General features: G+C 36.0%; 2 protein-coding genes across 2 annotated transcripts; one reads left to right on the forward strand and one right to left on the reverse strand.

The window, feature by feature from the left end:
- Positions 1–5,873: 5,873 nt before the first annotated feature.
- Positions 5,874–7,392, forward strand: LOC147491292 (uncharacterized). The gene is made up of 4 exons (XM_086567223.1): positions 5,874–6,099; positions 6,463–6,708; positions 6,858–7,022; positions 7,109–7,392. The coding sequence occupies exons 1-4, from the start codon at positions 5,874–5,876 to the stop codon at positions 7,390–7,392; spliced, it is 921 nt and encodes a 306-aa protein (XP_086423349.1).
- A 7,736-nt stretch (positions 7,393–15,128) lies between these two features.
- On the reverse strand, positions 15,129–17,029 carry LOC147491293 (uncharacterized). The gene is made up of 2 exons (XM_086566673.1): positions 15,755–17,029; positions 15,129–15,656 (listed from the first exon to the last, which is right to left on the reverse strand). Exons 1-2 carry the CDS (start codon positions 16,718–16,720, stop codon positions 15,579–15,581), a joined length of 1,044 nt encoding a protein of 347 aa, XP_086422799.1. The 5' UTR covers positions 16,721–17,029; the 3' UTR covers positions 15,129–15,578.
- Between the last annotated feature and the right edge of the window lie 2,813 nt (positions 17,030–19,842).

The following is a 19,842-nucleotide window of genomic DNA, read 5'->3' on the forward strand; positions in this document are numbered from 1 at the left end:
AAAAAAGGATTCTCGAAAAAAAATAATCAATTGACTATGTGCAGCAATTATTTGCTAGCTTCTAAATCATAATGTTACTATTACAACTTAGTTAAAAGTTACTTTTGTATCATCTATATAAATGAGAAATTGGGCAGCATCTACATACAATCCTTCAAACGATAAAACCACTATTTCAGCACCTGGCAAACTTTGTTCGTCACTTCCAGTCTTCCTAATTAAGTAGCAAATATAAGAAATCATATATTTAGTGTTCTAAAGATGGTCTCCAAAAGCCATGCATCAGCTCCTGCTCTCTTCCTCTCCCTGACTCCCTCAACCTCCTCTTCTTTACCATAGCCACTACACAATCGTCTTTCCCCAACTGATGTGCTTCAAAATTTTTAAGTTCACCTTTTAGTTGTAGAAATGTTAATGTTCAGTACCAGAGAATGTAGTAGCTGACTGCCTATGCACGGCCTTAGGGGGTCATGATCTCGGACTCGGAAGCATCAGTTTCAATCTCTGTGGTGCATTTGAAGATTTCTCATGTGCCTGATTAACGTTATCTTCTTATTCTTCTTGAGCATCCTTTGCAGTCTGAACTGCTTATTTAATTTGCCAATGCAACACTGAATGTGTCATTGCAATTCTTTTGGTTGATGGTAAACATGATCTGAAGAACCTGGTAAGAGAAGTAAGATGTATTTAATTTGCTAATAATAGATTATGTTCTGATGAAAAGATGACAAATAGGCAATCGACAAGGAATAGTCATTTTCCAATCTGGTTTGTACCACGCACACTTAAAACTGTTGTAGGCAAAATATGTATCCTCTTCTACGGCAAAATATTCATTTTCCAAGGAATACGCTCTTGTAGCATAGTTTTTGTTTGGTATTAATACACTCACTTTTTCTTGTTTATACATATACTGTTTTGTTTATACATCAATTGTGTAAGGACATCCTAATGCGTAAATAGTTGCTGCCAAACAGAGCCTAAAAGATCTCAAGATCAATTTAAGTCTTTGCCTGCCACAATGATGACAGGAAAGAAAAGCGTTCATATTCTTGCAACGCAGTTATAAACGAATACGTCATAATTTTCATTTGCAAGCCATATCGAAATTATCTCTTGTAGCTAAGCATCTATTCACACACACACACAAATCAAGATTATCGGGAAAAAAAAACACACGCACAAATCAGAGTTAACCAAATGCTACATCCTTGGAGATATAGTATTGCTACATTTATGTACGTGTGTTTGTCTTTGTAATGTCTTCTAAAACTTTTCTAACAGAAACACTAAAACATATTTGCATTCTTGTTGCTGTTTGGAATACCACACGTACTGCACAATATCAATTCTGTAGTGGACAAATATCGTCAATCCGATATTTCAGTCCTAATATCGTAACTAACTCGAAATATCGATATGACTGTTATTATTTTGAGTATAAGTTCATATATTACCGGAACAAGCGGGAAGAAAGAAGGAGAAGAATGAGAATGGACACGCGTCAGAATAGGATTGGGCACTACTATAACTGGAGGACTATATAAAGCGATGATCAAGAGAAATAAAGGAGATTGAATTCATTACAGAAATACTTGTAAAAAGAGAGAGAGAGAGAGAGCAACTTTGTAACCGCCATTGTTATTCAATACAAAAGCTCAGTTTTACATCCTTTCAATCTTCAATATTCATCCAAACATTAGTTCAATCTTAGTGATCTTACAGAGTTTTCCCGGAACACTACATTGGCGTCGTCTGTGATTCAAAGACAAGAAAAGTTCTTTATTTTATTCTTTCTTTGAAGATTGAATCAAATGGTAAAAGTTTTGAGATACATAATAATTGAGTGTGTTCAAGAAGATTCTATTAGATCAGTGAAGTTGTGTAAGGAGATATTCATTTTCTTGTCAAGATGCCTCCAAAGCATGCTACAACAAGTAAAACAATGATGGTTAATGAAGGGAGTACTTCTCAAGCAACATCCAAGAATGAGGAAAGAAGAACAAGGCGATCAGTTAGTAGATTGATGGAAGAAGTAGATGAGATACATGAAGAAGATGTATCTTTGAAAGCCTTGTTGAGAAGGTTGGAAGATTTGGAAAAGCAAAACAAAGTTTTAATGGCTGAAAATAAAGTTGTGAGAGAAGAGAATGAGAAGCGTGCAGTAGATGCTATATACGAGAAAGATGGAGAGGAGTCGAGTTTTGGTATTCGGTGTTAAGAAAGAGTCATCTCAAGAAAGTGAGAAAAAGCCACTTCGAAGAGGTGCAATCAGTAGCGAAGTCAACACCAAGGGTGGTGCAAGAGGAAGAGGTAAAATCACCAATTACAAAGGAAATGGTGCAGGAGATGATGTAGAGGCAATTTGGAGACAAGCTCCTGGAAAGGTATCAACTTCGATTCGTAAATTGGTAGATGATGTTAGTAGAAACCCGTTGAAAAAGGAAGTAGAAAGGGTACCATTACCTCAAAAATTCAAGAATCCAAAGTTCACCCAGTATGATGGGACCACTGACCCCATGGATCATCTCTTTAGTTATCGACACCAGTTCTCAATATATCATGGAACGGAGTATTGGGATTCCGTACTATGTCGATAATTTTCTTCGAGCCTTAAAGGCAAAGCATTGAAGTGGTTCTGTATAATAGTTGAGGGGACCATTTCATATTTTCGTGAAATCGAAGAAAGATTACTCACCAATTATGGTCATCAGAGGGTGAAGCCGAAACAGGTGTTAGTTCTATTCCAGCTGAAACAAGGGAAAAAAGAGTCTTTGAAGGATTTCTTGGCGAGATTCAAGGCCGAAACTCAATCGGTCGAGAGGCTCGATGAGTCTGAAATGACAGCCGTCACGGCTTTCCAAACAGGGGTGATACCTGGATCATATATGCACAAATATCTCTTGAGAAAAGAAGTTAAAAATCTACAAGAGTTGTATGACAAAGCTGACAGAGATATTAGAGTGGAAGAAGGAATAAATACAGCCATTGTGCCAACTGTATTGCAAGTGTCAAAGACAAGAAAGAGAGAAAAAGATAATGGAGATCGACACGAGAGTCGAGAACCCTCGAGGTCAGATAACAAAAGACCTCAGGAGCATTATACAAATCGGGATAATCAACCACATCAAAGAAGGAAGTATGATATGACGCTGAAAGAAGAGCTAGATCTCAGTAATTTTATCGCCATCAATACCACACCGGCAGATATATTAAGGAGGATTGCAAAAGAAAATTTCGTGACCTGGCCAAAATACACTCTCAGGGAGATGAAAGGCAAGCCTTACAGGCCTTACTGTTAATTCCACAAGATTGAGAACCATGAGAGAAACAGGTGCTTGCAGTTATTAAAAGAAATTGATAGGCTAATGAAAGATGGGAAATTGCGAGAATTCAGGGCTGATGTCAGACCTGCAGAAATAGCAACAATACATGATAAACCCCTTGGAGTAATAAATATGATCTACAAAGGAGAAATACCACAGAAGAAAATCATGGGAGATAAAATAAGAAAGATCTCAACAGTAAAAGAAGTGCTCGAGGTCAATGTTGAGCCTGTTCCAGTAAGTCAGAGTCTGGTATTAGCTAGCATCTTAGGAGCAATTATGTTCGTACCAGATGACCTGTCTAAGGTGATGTTGCCGCATGATAATGCATTATTAAATACTTTGCGTATCTCTGGATATGATTGTGCAAAAGATTCTCATAGATTGTGGTAGTTCTGTGAATATTTTATTTTGGAAAGCATTCACAGGCATTGGTCTCGATGAGACTTCATCTAAAGCCACCACAATTAAGTTTGTTTGGGTTTAATGGAAGCTCTACCAAGCCTGTGGGAAAAATAAAATTGCCAGTTCGAGCGAGACCTCAGATAGTGATGATGAAGTTTGTGGTCATAAAGCACCACTTCGATCACAATGCAATACTTGGTAGAAAGTGGATACACGATATGTGTGTTGTCCCAAGTACATTATACCAGGTAATCAGATTTCCCACAGTGTATGGTTTGCACAAAATTAGGGGGGATCAGTTGGAGTCAGAAAAGTGTAATTTCGTCACTGTAAAGGGGATGATGAGGGGAAAAAGCCAAGACACTGGGGGCGTCTTGGAAAGCTCTAACTAGCAGTTACAGCAAGCTTTACTTAATGACACGGATATGCAAATACATGAGCAGGTAAAGTTCATACAAGAGCTAAAGTAAAATGAAGAATCTTGGGAAAGAAAAACAATAGAGGCGGTGGAAAAAATTGATATTGGTACAAGAGAAAGAGAGCGTCATACGTTCATTGGTACATAAATGTCTGCCACTATAAAAATGAGTTGATGGTCTTTTTAAAAGAGAATCAAGATGTTTTTGGATAGTCAATGTCGGACCTCACCGGTATCGACCCAGCTATATGTTCACACAAGCTAAATATGGAAGAAAATGCAACTCTAGTCTATCAAAAGCATCAAAAGGTTAGACCAATGTATGAAGAGCGGTGTAAGCTGAGATGCAAAAAATGTTAAATAATGGCATAATTAGAGAAGTGGATCATTCTCAGTGGGTAGCGAACATAGTAGTAGTGCCCAAGAAGGATGGTAGAGTTCGAATTTGCGTCAACTTTACCGATGTAAATAAGAAGTATCCTAAGGATCATTATCCGATGCCAAGGATAGATGAGTTGGTGGATCGAACAGCTGATTTTGAATTAATCAGTTTCTGCGATGGATATTCGAGATATTTTCAGATTCTAATGGCTATTATAGACCAATTAAAAATGGCGTTCGTCGTTAATGGAGGTATATACTGTTTCATCAGAATGCTATTTGGATTGACAAATGTTGGAGCCACTTATCAAAGGATAGTAGAGAAGATGTTTAAGAGGCTCATCAAACGAATTGTCGAGGTTTATATCGACAATATGGTCATAAATTCCATGAAAGTTGAAGATCATGTGAAGGACCTCGACACTGTGTTCCGAATATTGCGAGAGTTTAACATGAAGCTTAACCCAGAAAAATGTACTTTCGGGGTCAGCACTAGCAAATTTTTGGGATACATTGTTACCAAGCGAGGCATCGATGCTAATCCTGATTAGATACGAGTGCTTTAGCAAATGTCATCACCAACAACTAGAAATCAGATACAAAGGCTGACTGGTAGAATAGCTGCACTCAACAGATTCATATCCGGAACCTCTGATCAATGTAAGCTGCTTTTCAAGTTGCTTAAAAAGAATACTAAATTTTGTTGGAATGAAGAATGTGAAGAAGCATTTTCTGAATTAAAGAAATATTTACAAGAAATGCCGACACTTACAAAGCCATATGAGGGAGAAAGTTTGCTTCTCTATTTGGCCGTGTCAGAATTTGCTATAAGTTCGGTATTGGTAAAAGTTGAAAAGGGTGTTGAAAAACTAGTGTATTTTTAAAGCAAAACAATGCTCGAGGCAGAGACACGATATTCGATACTGGAGAAATATGCTTTGGCATTTTTATTCTCATCTCAGAGGCTGAAGTCGTATTTTCAATCACACTCTATGATCATTATGACGAATCTCCCATTAAAGCAGACTCTAGCGAAAACTGCCAAATCAGAAAGAATGTCGAAATGGTCAGTACTAATAAATGAATTTGGTATTGAATACCGAAATTGAGTATCAGAGAAAAGTCAAGTACTAGTCGACTCCTTGGTTGATTTTTCATGTGAGGATGCTAGTTGGGGCATGGAAGAGGAGGAGTTCTCAACGGTGCAAGAACCCAAAGATATTATCGATATATATATGATGATCCATGGGTTGGAACAAATGGTTGAAAACTATTTGTCGATGGATCATCTGGGAGTAAGGGATGTGTCATCGGGGTTGTATTGGTTACACCCGAAAATCAAAATGCTCAAAACAGCAGTAACGTTAGGATTCCATGCATCAAACAACGAGGCTGAGTATGAAGCATTAATAGTTGGACTTGAGATGGCCAAATCTCTTAAAGTGAAAGAATTATCAATTTTTAGTGACTCAATGATTGATGTCAGCCAGATTAATGGAGGATATTCAGCAAAATGTGATAACATGGTGGATTACTTGAGTTTTATAAAAACTAAGTTGAGGGACTTTAGTAAAATAAGGCTTCAACACCTCAATAGAAATGAAAACAGGCATGCAGACGCCCTAACTTATATGGCAGTGATGCTAGAAAACACGGAGGGTTGCACTTTGCACATCGGCGTCCAGGAGAGGCCAAGCATCAATGTCGACGAACCAGAGAATATGGAAATCGACACACTGGGGGCGTCATGGAAGGAAGCATATATATCATACTTACTTGAGGGTAAAGTACCTGAGGACAAAAATGAAGCCAGAAGAATCAAGTACGGAGTGCAAAGATATGTATTGATTGATAATTAGTTATATTGAAAGAATCCAAGAGGTCTACATCTGAAGTGTATATCACATGAGAATGCACATTTAATCATTGCAGAACTCCACGAAGGAGAATGTGGAAACCATTCAGCTGGAAGATCATTGGCAAATAAAATCATGAGTGAAGGATATTTTTGGCCCCAGATGCAAAGAGATTGTCTTCATTATGCTAAAAAGTGCATGCAATGCCAAATACATAAAAAGGCTATACACGTTCCAGCTGAGGAGTTGCACTGTGTATCGAACTCATGTCCTTTTGCGCTATGGGGCATGGATATTGTCGGTCCTCTAGCATCTGGAAGAGGTAAAAGATGATTCATGCTTGCAGTCACAGACTATTTCACCAAGTGGGTAGAGGTCATAGCCTTACAGCACATAAAGGAGCAAGATATGATAAATTTTATTTTCGAAGAGTAATATGTCGGTATGGGTTGCCATATGCCATTATATCAGATAACGAGCCACAGTTCGAGGGAGGAAAAGTAAAAGCTTGCTTGGAATCATACAAGGTGAAACATTTCACATCTGCGCCATATTATGCTCAGGGTAATGGACAAACAGAAGCAACAAATAAAACCATTATGGATAATATCAAGAAAAAGCTAGAAGACAAGAAAGGTCTCTGGGTGGAGGAATTAAACAACGTTCTATAGGCTTATAGAACGGCACCTTGAACTGCCACGGGTGAATATCTTTTACATTAGCTTATGTCATGGAAGTAGTAACCCCATCAGAAATGGTGGTATCGACATCCAGAACCAAAGTCTTAACGAATGGCCAAAATAATGAAGTAATGGCAGCAGAAGTCCTCAATCTTGAGGAAACAAGAGATCAAGCAAGATTAAGGCTCGATACATACCATCGGCAGCTCAGAAAAGCTTTCAACAAGAAAGTGAGAGAAAGACATTTTCAAGAAGGTGATTTGGTCTTGAAAATGGTTACTCAAGCAACTAAAGAGAAAGGGATTGGCAAACTAGCAACAGGCTAGGATGGGCCTTACATCATTAACAAAGTAGGAATCAATGGAGCTTAATTACTACTTAAAAACGGCTGAAGGTGTAATATTACCAAAGTCTCAAAATGTAAGCAATTTGAAAGCATTTTATCAACAAAGAATATTCTAAGTATCATGATGTATTTTTTTTTTGAAGTTATGCATTCAATAAAGAGATTGCTATTTCCAAAAGCAATATCTATACAATGTCACAAATCTTCGTATCTCTAGAATTATATGTTGATAATAGATGAAACAAAAATCCTGGTGATATGTAGATCCTCATCTCAATACCAGGTCAAACAAAAACCTTGGTGATCTGTAGATCATCTCGATACCAGGTCAAACAAAAACCTTGGTGATCTGTATATCCGCATCTCGATACTGTCAAACAAAAACCCTGATGATTTGTAGATCCTCATCTCGATACCAGGTCAAACAAAACCCTGGTGATCTATAGATCCTCATCTCGATACCATGTCAAAAAATCCAGTTCTTGGCAGTAATGTCAAGTTCGGGTAAAAAAATCCAGTTCTTGGCAGTAATATCGAGTTCGAGTAAAAAAAATCCAGTTCTTGGCAGCAATGTCGAGTTCGAGTAAAAAAATCCAGTTCTTGGCAGCAATGTCGAGTTTGGGTAAAAAAATTCAGTTGTTGGCAGCAATGTCGAGTTCGGGTAAAAAAATTCAGTTCTTGGCAGCAATGTCGAGTTCGGGTAAAAAAATCCAGTTCTTGGTAGCAATGTCGAGTTTGGGTAAAAAAAATCCGGTTTTGACAATAATATCGAGTTCAGGTAAAAAAATCCTGGTATTGGTAGAAATGTCAATATGAGGTCAAGATCGTGATGAAAATCTTGGTATTGGCAGAAATGTCGATGTCAGGTCAAGATTGTGATGAAAATCTTAGTAGATGGGGTATCGTAGGCTCAATACCAAGTCAAAGAAAAAGGAGGCAGACGCCTCAAGTATGTAACAATAAGGGATATTTTCTTTCTTATTTTTTGGTTCCAAATATGTCAAGGGAATAGTATTGAATTTCAAATTTGGTCTTTTTAAAGAATTGCAAATGTCATTTGATATAGTTGTACTGAAAATTTGGTGTTTTAAGCAAAAGTAGTGCGATAATAATTCATTAAAAAGGGACACCATAAGCAAAATAGGACGGTTACACATCGAATATAAAACTAAATAACATAAAGAAAGCATTAGTCTTCATCTTTGTCGTCATCCTCGTCTTCATCGTTATCTTCATTCTCATCATCACCATCGTCACCATCATCCTCATCATCACCGTCAGTCGAAGGCCCATCATTATTTTTTTTCATAAGAATATGGGTCTCGAAGCCATTCATCTTCATATTTTTCTTCTTCTATTATTTCTTATTTTTCTTTTTCTTCTTCTGGCTTTTCTTCATCATCAGAATGCTCCATGGTAGGACAGTCTGACAAGTGAGATCATTCTGGAAGAACCATCAAAACAATAAGAATAGTAAGGAAGTTTGAAACAAGAGACATTTTTTGTATAGGTTTGGTGTTTTTCAGTAAGAGGATTACAAAAGATGGTTTAGAATCATGTAGATGAAGGTCTTTTTATAGTATTAAAAAGTTATAAAAATGAGGGAACTTAATGGGAACTTAATGGTGAGTAGCAAGAAAACGAGAGAATTTAATGGTGATTAGAAAGAAAATGGAAAAAGTAAATGGTGATTAGTAAGAAAACGAGGAAATTTAATGGTAATTAGCAAGAAAATGAGGAAATTTAATGGTGATTACTAAGAAAACGAGGAAATATAGTGAAAAAGTAATTCTTGGTTATCTGTGCGCGGGACAGTTTAAGGTTTAAATGATAATTTACTAAACTTTAATGGCGTGGTTAATTCAGTACATGTTGGGTTTTTGAGCCAGTTGGTTGAATTTATTTATTATTGGTAAATATGAGTTTTTATATGGAGCAAATGTTGTAAGGTCCATTACCAAATTTGTGTTCAAGCAAGGTTACGAGTTCGAATCCTGGTATCGGTACCAGGTCAAATAAAAAATTCTAGTGATTTGTAGATCGTCATCTCGATACTAGGTCAAAAATTATGGATCAAAGCCAACAGTATCTATACAGATATATCAATCTCGAAGATATGATATCAATCGATACTACTTTTAATTTGAGTGGTATCGAAATTGAATTTTCTTTTCAAAATATTACTAAGTATCAATTGATACTACTTTTAATTGGAGTGGTATCGAAAGTCAAATTTTCTTTTCAAAATATAACTAAGTATCAATTGATACTGCTTTTAATTGGAGTGGTATCGAAAGTCGAATTTTCTTTTCAAAATATTACTAAGTATCAATTGATACTGCTTTTAGTTAGAGTGGTATCGAAAGTTGAATTTTCTTTACAAAATATTACTAAGTATCAATTGATACTGCTTTTAATTGGAGTGGTATCGAAAGTCGAATTTTATTTTCAAAATATTACTAAGTATCAATTGATACTGCTTTTAATTGGAGTGGTATTGAAAGTCGAATTTTCTTTTCAAAATATTACTAAGTATCAATTGATACTATTTTTAGTTGAAGTGGTATCAAAAGTCGAATTTTCTTTACAAAATATTACTATTTATCAATCAATACTGCTTTTAATTAGAGTGGTATCGAAAGTGAATTTTCTTTACAAAATATTACTAAGCATCAATTGATATTGCTTTTAATTAAAGTCGTATCGAAAGTCGAATTTTCTTTACAAAATGTTACTAAGTATCAATCGATACTACTTTTAATTAGAGTAGTATCGAAAGTGATTTTTCTTTACAAAATATTACTAAGTATCAATTGATATTGCTTTTAATTGGAGTGGTATTGAAAATTGAATTTTCTTTACAAAATATTACTAAGTATCAATTGATACTACTTTTAATTGGAGTTGTATCGAAAGTCGAATTTTCTTTTCAAAATATTACAAAGTATCAATTGATACTGATTTTAATTTGAGTGGTATCGAAAGTTGAATTTTCTTTTTAGATATGTTTCTAAACGTTAAAGGCTACTAATAGATATATTGTAAATATAAACAAACCAAAAGAAGCAAAAGAGATCTATTTCATATGTCGAAGGAAGTTTAAGAAAATAAGGCAAAATGGACATCTCATTGTATCAATATTACAAATTGGAGCAAATTTCAGGTCGTGGTGGAGTCTTTGGGTTGACCGAGAACGTTGCATCTGCCTTCGAGATCTAAGTCAACACCAGCAAGCATACTGATACCCTCTAGGGCAAAGGGATCAAGACGAAATGCGTCAAGATTGAGAGGTGGGATAGCCACATTAGTTTTTTCCACATCATCTTCATTGCTGGTTTTCTCAAACTCGATAGCCTGATCAGTTACAATGGTATCAGCTTGGAGAACTTTCTCAACATCGAGGGCAACTTCAGACGGAATATCGCTCTCATCATCAGACTCAAAGTTATATTGAGTAATAACATTGGTAGGAAGGTATTGTTTGAAGCTCTTCATAGTGGAAACACAATAATTCATATTTTGATCAACTTCAACCAACTCGAGATCGGCTTTTCTTATTTCAGCCATGAGTTCAGCTTTCTTTTTCTCAAAATTTATCTTTTCTTGTTTGAGTTTCGCTTCCATTTCGGAATAAGAGCACCTCAATCCCTCAGTTAATGCAGTATTCTCATCAATAAATGACTTCAGATTGGCATTCACAGTGTGTCGAGCGGTTTCGGATGCATGGAGTTTGGTGGTGGTAAAAGCATGGTTTTTCTTTTCTTCTTCAAGAGAATTTTGAAGTTGTTCTTTGTCTTTTTCCAATTTTTTATTATCGTCCCTAAGAAGGTGGAAGGAAGTCATATCGTGCTCAAACTGACTGACCGCAACAACTTTAGCCTGAAATCAAGAATACAACATATGAATACATTATAAATAATGGGCAAACCGATATAAAAGTAAGGCCAAAGGTATATACTTACTTTTTCGAGGGAAGAACACAAAATGTGAAATCATTCAGTAGTGGGAATTTTAGCCATTGCTAATCGATCTCGAGGAAGAATTGTGTTCATAACAAGAGCTTCTCCGAGTCCAAGTGTTGTGGATCAGAAAATAGAGAAGAAGAATTCATAACCCGGCCTTTTCTTGTTGTGAAGGATAAATCAACCACAAAAACTTCAGATGAAGAAGAAGGACAGCAATGGATGGAGCAGTGGTTTGAATAGTGGCTGGAATTAGGGGTGACTTCGGATCGGATCGGATCGGATTAACCTCCTTCGGAACCTAATATGCTAGCAAAATGATCCAATTTTTTTTGATTCAAAATATATTTCAATTTGAACTTTCGGAAATTTCGAATAACTCGAAATTTCGAATACTTGGTAAATTTTCAAAAATCTCTTTACTTTCAATTATTTTTAGAATATCGGCCAATGTTCATTGTAGGAAGAGAAACCATGTCCACAACACCAATGTACCAACAACAATACGCACTTGTTTTACCGAGAAAACCTATTTTTATTCAAACAAGTGATCCAAGAAAAAAAGCGAGAAAAAGAACCCGCGACCACCAATAGCAAGCAAGCATTGCATTGTTGAGGTATGAGTATTTGTAATGTTTCAATCTTTTTTTTCGTGTGTGGAAATTGAAGCGTGAAGTGTTGTGATAAATAATGGATTATGGTCTTGGACTCAAAGTAGCTTTACATAATATTCTATCTATTGGAATTTGGCTTTTGGATTGGTCCGAAGTCATTGTATGACTCAATGACATTTTTTTTCATATCATTGTTGTTATGGCGGGCGATGTAATGAAGAAAGTGGTCCAATTTAAGTGGGAAGTAGCGGCTAGGTTATGTTTTTGTTTTGTTTTTGGAAGTAAAAAACTAGAAAATGAATGAACGGTCGAGATCTAATCAAGTGGATAGTGAGAGAAGTATATATTTTCAGAATAAATTGGCAATAATATCGGAAATTTCGGAATTTTCGGATCGGATCGGATTTTAGAATTATATCCAAATCCGATCCAATTTTTTTTCGGAATTTTCGGAAATCGGAAAATCGGAAAATCGGCCCATGAAAACTACACCCAGAGCCAGACCAATTTCGGGTCGGATTTCGGAAAAATCGGAAATTCGGCAAAAAGAGACACCCCTAGCTGGAATAGCTAAAGATCTCGAGGGCACAGAGGCAGGTGCAGTACTGACTTAGATACCTTCGTAGGTGGTAACACTTGTGTGGTACAAGGTTATTTTCTTTTCTTTTGATGAAGTCCAGTATCAACATGTTTTTCTTTGGAAGGAATTGAAGCATGGGAGGAACTACCACTTGTTGATTTTTTCGAGTTCAGAAACTTGTTGGTGGATTTGTCTTGATCATGAGGAATGTGAGATGCCATATCTGTGTACAATAAACAACGATGATCAAACACATCTTGCAAAAGTGGATAATTATAGAAGTCTGGTATTTCTTGTTTGATTTTGGAAAAAAGATCTTCAGTCATATTAAAACCATTAATCATATAATCAAAATAACATCAAGGAGTGTTATCAGGCAATTTAGAAGAATCAAAAGTTTTTCTAAATCCTTTTTCATAAGAAGTTAAGAACAAGGCCGTAATGAACATGGAGTAGCTTTGGAAGGTATAACAAGTTGGGGTGGTGAATGATCTTGACCTCTAAGCACATTACTCTTTAAGGTATATAAAGGAGCAACATAATTGTCGACATCTTGTAAGTCAACATTCGAGGTTGGATTTCCATATTGATCAGCACCAGTTCTAGCAGTTACTTCTTCATCAGTGCCTCTTAGAAGATCCATTACTCTAGAAGATTATCCACAACTTCTCGAAGTCGCAGGTTTTAGTACTGAAACAAGGGCATAAGGATAGGCCAGTCAGATAAAAGGTTCGAGATGGAGTGTCAAAATTTTGTTTCAAGAGATGGGGTCATAGATAACATACCTCTAAGATTAAAAACACGGTGTACCAAGGAGAAAACAGCGACAGAAGCAAATGACTCCCATTGACCAGATATAATGAGAGGATAGAGTGGTCATCTAAAGTCACTATCTCGATTCATTCTTATGATACAGTGTCGGTTACTTCGTTTCTTGGGATAAAAATAACCACTAGGCTAATTTAAACCGCTTTTGTTTTTTTCAGTACGTTCGACAAAGGTATAGTGGGTTTGAATGTCGATGAGCCGGATTTTTTAGGATCTCCGCATATTAGGTTCGAGATGCACATTATAATAGTTACAAATGTACATCAATCTCCAAAAATTACCCGTGCCTTGGCTAGGAGAGATGGTCAAATGGTTCAGTACCTCTCGATCGAGGTCAGTCAAAGGGAATCGCAAACCAGCAGCTAGTTGCCTAACAGTGATGATGATTGACTAGGCATCACCACTTTGGCATTTGGTACCTCTCCTACATCCAACATAGTATTGAAGAGTGACAGTATCGGGTATCTGATATGCGGCTCTAACTAATGCTAAGTTGGGTCTTTTCGAGAAATGAGGATTTAAACCATCACTTCATATGCTGTTGTCCTCCATAATTTCGCGCTCAAATTCCGAGGTCACAGTTTCAAAATGATGGCATGCTAGGCCATCCGCAAGATACGTTGGGCGCCATGCTGGTTCATCAGTTTCAGTCCTTTGTGATGTCGAGGCTGAGGAAGAAGAGCTGATTCTATCTTCAGACTCGATACCTTCATTCGACATATCGGTATCACTAGAAATAATAATTTTTTTATTAGAATTATATCTTTCATCGATATTACTATAGCTATACTCAATATTATTGTATAATATATTATTTATTAAACACATATCGAGTTTTTGTGGTGACAATGATTGGTTTCGAGGTGATTATATGTGTCTCAAAAGCATACGTTCTTGAAGTCGAAGCCAGGATCGTTTCGAGATTGTTTGCCTAAAATTAACACAAATTTTTCTCCTAGCCATACTGAAACAGAGCAAAATATATAATTAAAAAATCTAGTTAGTATAGTGGTTGTACAGATAAAACGTTCAAGTACAAACCCTAACCTTAACCCTCTTAATTCAAGAAGAGTAACATACGCGATATTAAGGATAAATAGGATAAAGGAAAAGCGATTATGATAGCAAGTAAGCATATTAAAGTTTTATTCTAGCTAACCTGCCAAGTTTGCAAGAAAATCTGATGAAGAGGACATCGAGTAATTTCAAATTGAAACTTTTCGGGTTTGTTAATGGTGGTGGGATTTGGAAATGTTTCGAGCTTTTTGCGAATAAGTGAAGAGAGAAAAAGTGAAAGCGAGTTTTTATATTTGATATTTTGATGTGGCTTTTCTGTTCCAACAGTAACCGTTTGATAATTTGAATTTTGAGTTATTTCATATTAAATTTTTGGTTTTTTTCCGATTGTTTCTCGAAATATTTAAATTTTCGAGATCGAGATTTGAAAATTTCGAAGAAGGCGATGTCGTGGACAAATATCGTTAACTTGATATTCCAGCCATAATATCCTAACTAACTCGAAATATCGACATGACTGTTAGTATTTTGCATATAAGTTCATATGTTATACAAACAAGCGAGAAGAAAGAAAGAGAAGAATGGGAATGGACACGCGTCAGGATAGGATTGGGCATCACAATATAAAGCGATGATCAAGAGAAAGAGAAAGAAAGGAGATTGAATTCATTACAGAAATACTTGTAAAACTAGAGCGAAATAGAGAGAGAGCAACTTTGTAACCGTCATTGTTATTCAATACAAAATCTCAGTTTTACATCATCTTAATCTTCAATATTCATTCAAACATTAGTTCAATATTAGTGATCTTAGAGATTTTCCCATAACACCACAAACCCAACCAATTCTAATCATCGGATTGACTCTATCAATTCGCGGACAAAATACTAACGAACCCGCATAATGTACTTGAAGAATTCTCAGTCCTAGCTATCGCATAGGCGCCTAAGTTGGGTCCCATATCTACTCTGTTCAACTCGAACGATCCTAAACCTTCAAGGCGTTCATAACTTTGTTGCCAACAATATATATTGCTCCTAGTTCCCCTGAAGCGACCGTGAGCTCTTTTATACAATGCCATTCAATCAATGGATACTCAATACATTCACATTGCGCTCACAGCCGCCTCAGAAACACTGGCATGGGAGCTTCTATGACCCAATTATCATGGTTTGTTTACCACCTTTGAGGCTCTTGCGGTGTTCGGTCGTGGTTGCCTTAAAAGACCAATGAGACTCTCTGCCTGTCAACACCGCCCAAGATAATAACGGTAAACAAACAGAAATCAAACGCAAATGAGGGGAAACAAAATAATCTAACAGAATTAAGTAGCAAGCAAACCTTCTCTTTAGCCCGAGATGTTCCCGATTCCAACAAAGAAATCAATGGTGGAATCGCTCCTTCACTAGCTACTATACTACAATACACCAAGTTCTCCTCACAAATCTGTAACAAAATTGCTGTTGCAATCTCTTTTTGCCGATTTGACCCAACTTCAACGATTTCAACCAGTACCGGTATACCATCCTCTTTAACTAGAGCCTCTTTTCCTTCTTTAAATGAAACCAAAATATTCAAAACACTAGCAGCTTTATCAACCATACCGGATTCGAAATCCGCCATTAAGTCCAATAAAGGTTTCATAATTCCAGCTTCAATGGCTCTAATTTTGTTCTCTTTCATAGAACACAACGAATAAAGCGCAGTCGAGGAGTCTTTCTTCCCACGACTACTTCCATTTTGCAGTAAATTTACCAGAAGCGGAATCGCTCCTGATCGTCCTATTCTGATCTTGTTTTCTTCTATTTGTGATAAGCGAAACAGAGCACAAGCAGAGTTTTCTTTAGAGGTTGTTGATCCTGTTCTTAAAGCTTTCACAAGTGGCTTAATCGCACCTAATTTAGTAACCAGTTCCTTATTTTCATCACACAACGAAAGATTCAGAATCGCTGTAACGCCGTATTCTTGAAGCTGGGAATCTGAAGAAGAGATCAAAGAAATGAGAGGCCTTACCGCGCCAGCTCTAGCAATTTTAAGACGATTTTCTTGCTTGTTTTTGGCAAGAAGACGAAGTTCTAAAGCTGCTTGTCTTTGAACATCGATAGAAGTGGAATGAAGACTGGAAACTAGTTGGTGGATTAGATCATCCGGGCTTTCAGAAGCAGAACCGATCAAACAACAGCTACTTGGCGATAAAGATACAGAGAATTCTCCTGACCTATCGCTGTTGCAGTCACTGAAGGTTGAAGAAGATGAATCATAGGCATTAGGTAGTGCACTACAAGTTTTTTCTTTATATTTCTCCATTGAAATGTATTGCGTCAGTGAGTTAGTGGACAAGACTTTGAACTTTCAGGGAGGGTTCTTGTGTTCTTGTAAAAGATGGGAAGGAAATTGTAACATCTAAAGATATGGATTATTTTTGATTTGGTAATGAAATTGGGAGAAAAGGAGTGCACATCTAAAGATTTCAAATTTAGATTGGAATCTAATTTTCTAACACAAAGGATGCTGACTGATGACAAACCATGATACTGTTTAATGAGAACAGTTTTTTTTAGTTATCTTTTAGCGCATGTGGTTCTGTTCAATTGGCGCAGACACGAAGAAAGAAGTATTCGGCATTGAAAGGAATGTTTTAAAGTTGGATATTACGTAGTAATCAATTGATAACTATGATGTGGCGGCAATATTATTCATTCATGAAGCGAAATGGTAGCCACTTTCACATTGACAAAATATCTAGATTCGATTTATCTGTCTCACGGTTTCCACAACTAAATACAAATGAGATTCAAAAAAAAAAAAAAAAAAAGTTTTTAGAACTCCCAAAAAAAAAAAAGTTTTTTAGACTTCAAAACCGAAATCCAGCAAATTTCGACCCATTTGAAAATTATCTATGTTTAAAATTTCGTATTCGGAGTTTCGTCGAATCAAAGCAGTTGAAATGTCTTGAATACCCTTGATGTAGAATATAGAGCTTATGTTTATTGTCTAATTGTTTTTAGTAAATCCAAATATACTAAAAACAAATTATTTTTGTTTTTATTTTTTAAATTTAATTTAGAATTGTCTAGAAATCTAATTTGTGAGTTCTAATAGTCTTAGAAAGTTACTATTATGATATAAATAGATTAGGAAAACGTTTTTTTAGTGTTATAGTACGTTTCTAAAATGATTTGATGGAATTCTATATATAAAGAGTTTTATAGACGAAAATTGTAATCAACTCTTCGATATTATCAATAAACTTATATTTTAATTTATCTATTTTATGTTATAATGAGCAATTTATATCGCTTCCGCTACGTCAAGCCTTTTTGTTGAAAAATTACCAAAATAACATATTGGTTTTGCAATACCCAATTTAAACTAAAAAATATACATGACAACACTTTAATATGGATAAAATGGTAGTGGGTGTTCAAGAATTTAAAAGATTACAAGTAATAAATATGCATAATGACTAATAAAAATGTGTATTAGTGTTTCTTAAATTTGGGAGACATTAATGAAAATTATTCAATTGTAATGGCAATTTAGAGGGGCATGCCTAATTTCTAACTTAAGATTTATTTTCTAATTATTTTTTTTCACTACCAATACCTTTTTTGTTGACACGTGTCCAATATATTATGTGTTTGTGTCCGTTATATTAGATAGGACAGATGTCGACACGACTTTTTCTTTCTCAAACATTTCATTGCATTTAACACGAAGATAACGGTCAAAAGGTGTTAACTGAGACGAGACGGTAAGTTAGCATTGGGGCCGAGTCTAATTTCCTTGAATTTAGGAGCATGTCTAATTCTTTTTTCAAACGGGAATGAAAGTCTAAAAAACCAAAAACCAAAACCAAAAAAATAATAATAATAATAACTAAATACAAAATGAATGCACTGTCCCTATAGACAAATATATAAATAAATAAAATCTGGATCGTAACTAGCACATGAGCAGATCAATACTCAAATATGCACTTGTTTGAGTTGTTTCAATCACAAGTTCACGATAGTCACTTCAATTGACTTATCAGCCTCAAATTTTCGATTGCTTTGTCTTCTCTCAATCTCTTTCTCACTCTAGCACATGACTCTTTCCACTCTAAAGTCTAAACATCTGGTCTCCACCACTTTGCTACTTTCAGTCTTCTACAAATATGCAGTAAGCCTGACTTCATATCCTTAAAAACCTTTTTCTCTGTGGGTAGAAAGTGCGATTTTAGATTATTATCGATACCAAAACACTATCAATCCTATCAAGATTTGGGGCTGAATTTAAATGTCATGTAGTTTCTGAAACAAAGACAGAACTGCATTACATTTTGTTAGTATTTGGAACCGTAGTTGTGTTGGGTTATGGAACCGTGGAGGTTTTGCTCCGGTGTCCGACCAACATGCTTTAAACGACCATGTTGTGTTGTGGTTGAAGCTCCCTCACGATCTGATGAGGTCGTTTGGAGGGAAAACTTCTAGAAATAACTCGAACTGTTGAAGTCGTTTGGAAGAAGTGAACGATCTGCTTGGATCGTTTGGGCCCATTTTGTCTGAATTTTTTCGGAATTTCAACAGTTGCTCAATATTTCGGCCCAAAGCTCATTTTTCTCGCTTTTCTCTATGTGTACATATATAAAGGAAATAGATTAGGGTTTTGAAATAACTTTTGAGAGATTCATTTCATGGGAATTGTGGGAGCTCTATTTAGCTAGGGTTTGAGTGAGACATTTTGTTCTTGATTCTAGTTTCCTCTTGTAAACTTTCCAATCTTTACTATAAAGGAAACTCGGCTCTTGTGTGGATGTAAGTAACATTTACCGAACCACCTTAAATCTTTGTGTCTCTGTGCATTTACTTCTATATTTATTGTTTTCTATGAATTGTGATGATAAATTAGTAATTTTGCTTTGTTGAGTTTGTTGTGATAACTACTAAAGTCTTGGGTCGCTGACTTTCTTGGTGTGGTCTCCAAGTTGAAGTCATTTGGGATTGAAAGTAACTAGATTGAAGTGTGACTTCCTAGTGAAATTTCTCAACAAGTGGTATCGGAGTGCCAGGTTGAATCACTGTATACAAGGTGTGTGAGAAAAAAACTACACCTTTAGCATTGAAAGCTAGGTGTTTGTAGAAATTCTTTTGAGAGGTTCTCCACTGTTGTGTTTTGGTTCATTGGAAGTCATGAAGACCGATAAAGAAAACTACAAGATAGAGAAGTTTGATGGTACAAACTTCGGCTATTGGAAGACGCAAATTGATGACGTACTCTATCAAAAAGATTTGATGGAAAATTTGATAAGTGAGAAGCCCGATGAGATTCCGCAAGGCATATGGGATTTGCAAGATAGAAATGCACTGGCCACAATCTGATTGACTCTCTCAAAGTCGGTAGCCTTCAATATTAAAATCGAGAAGACGGCGAAGTCTCTCATGAAA

Source organism: Coptis chinensis, chromosome 6 (assembly GCF_015680905.1).
Source record: "Coptis chinensis isolate HL-2020 chromosome 6, ASM1568090v1, whole genome shotgun sequence".
NCBI lineage: Eukaryota > Viridiplantae > Streptophyta > Magnoliopsida > Ranunculales > Ranunculaceae > Coptis > Coptis chinensis.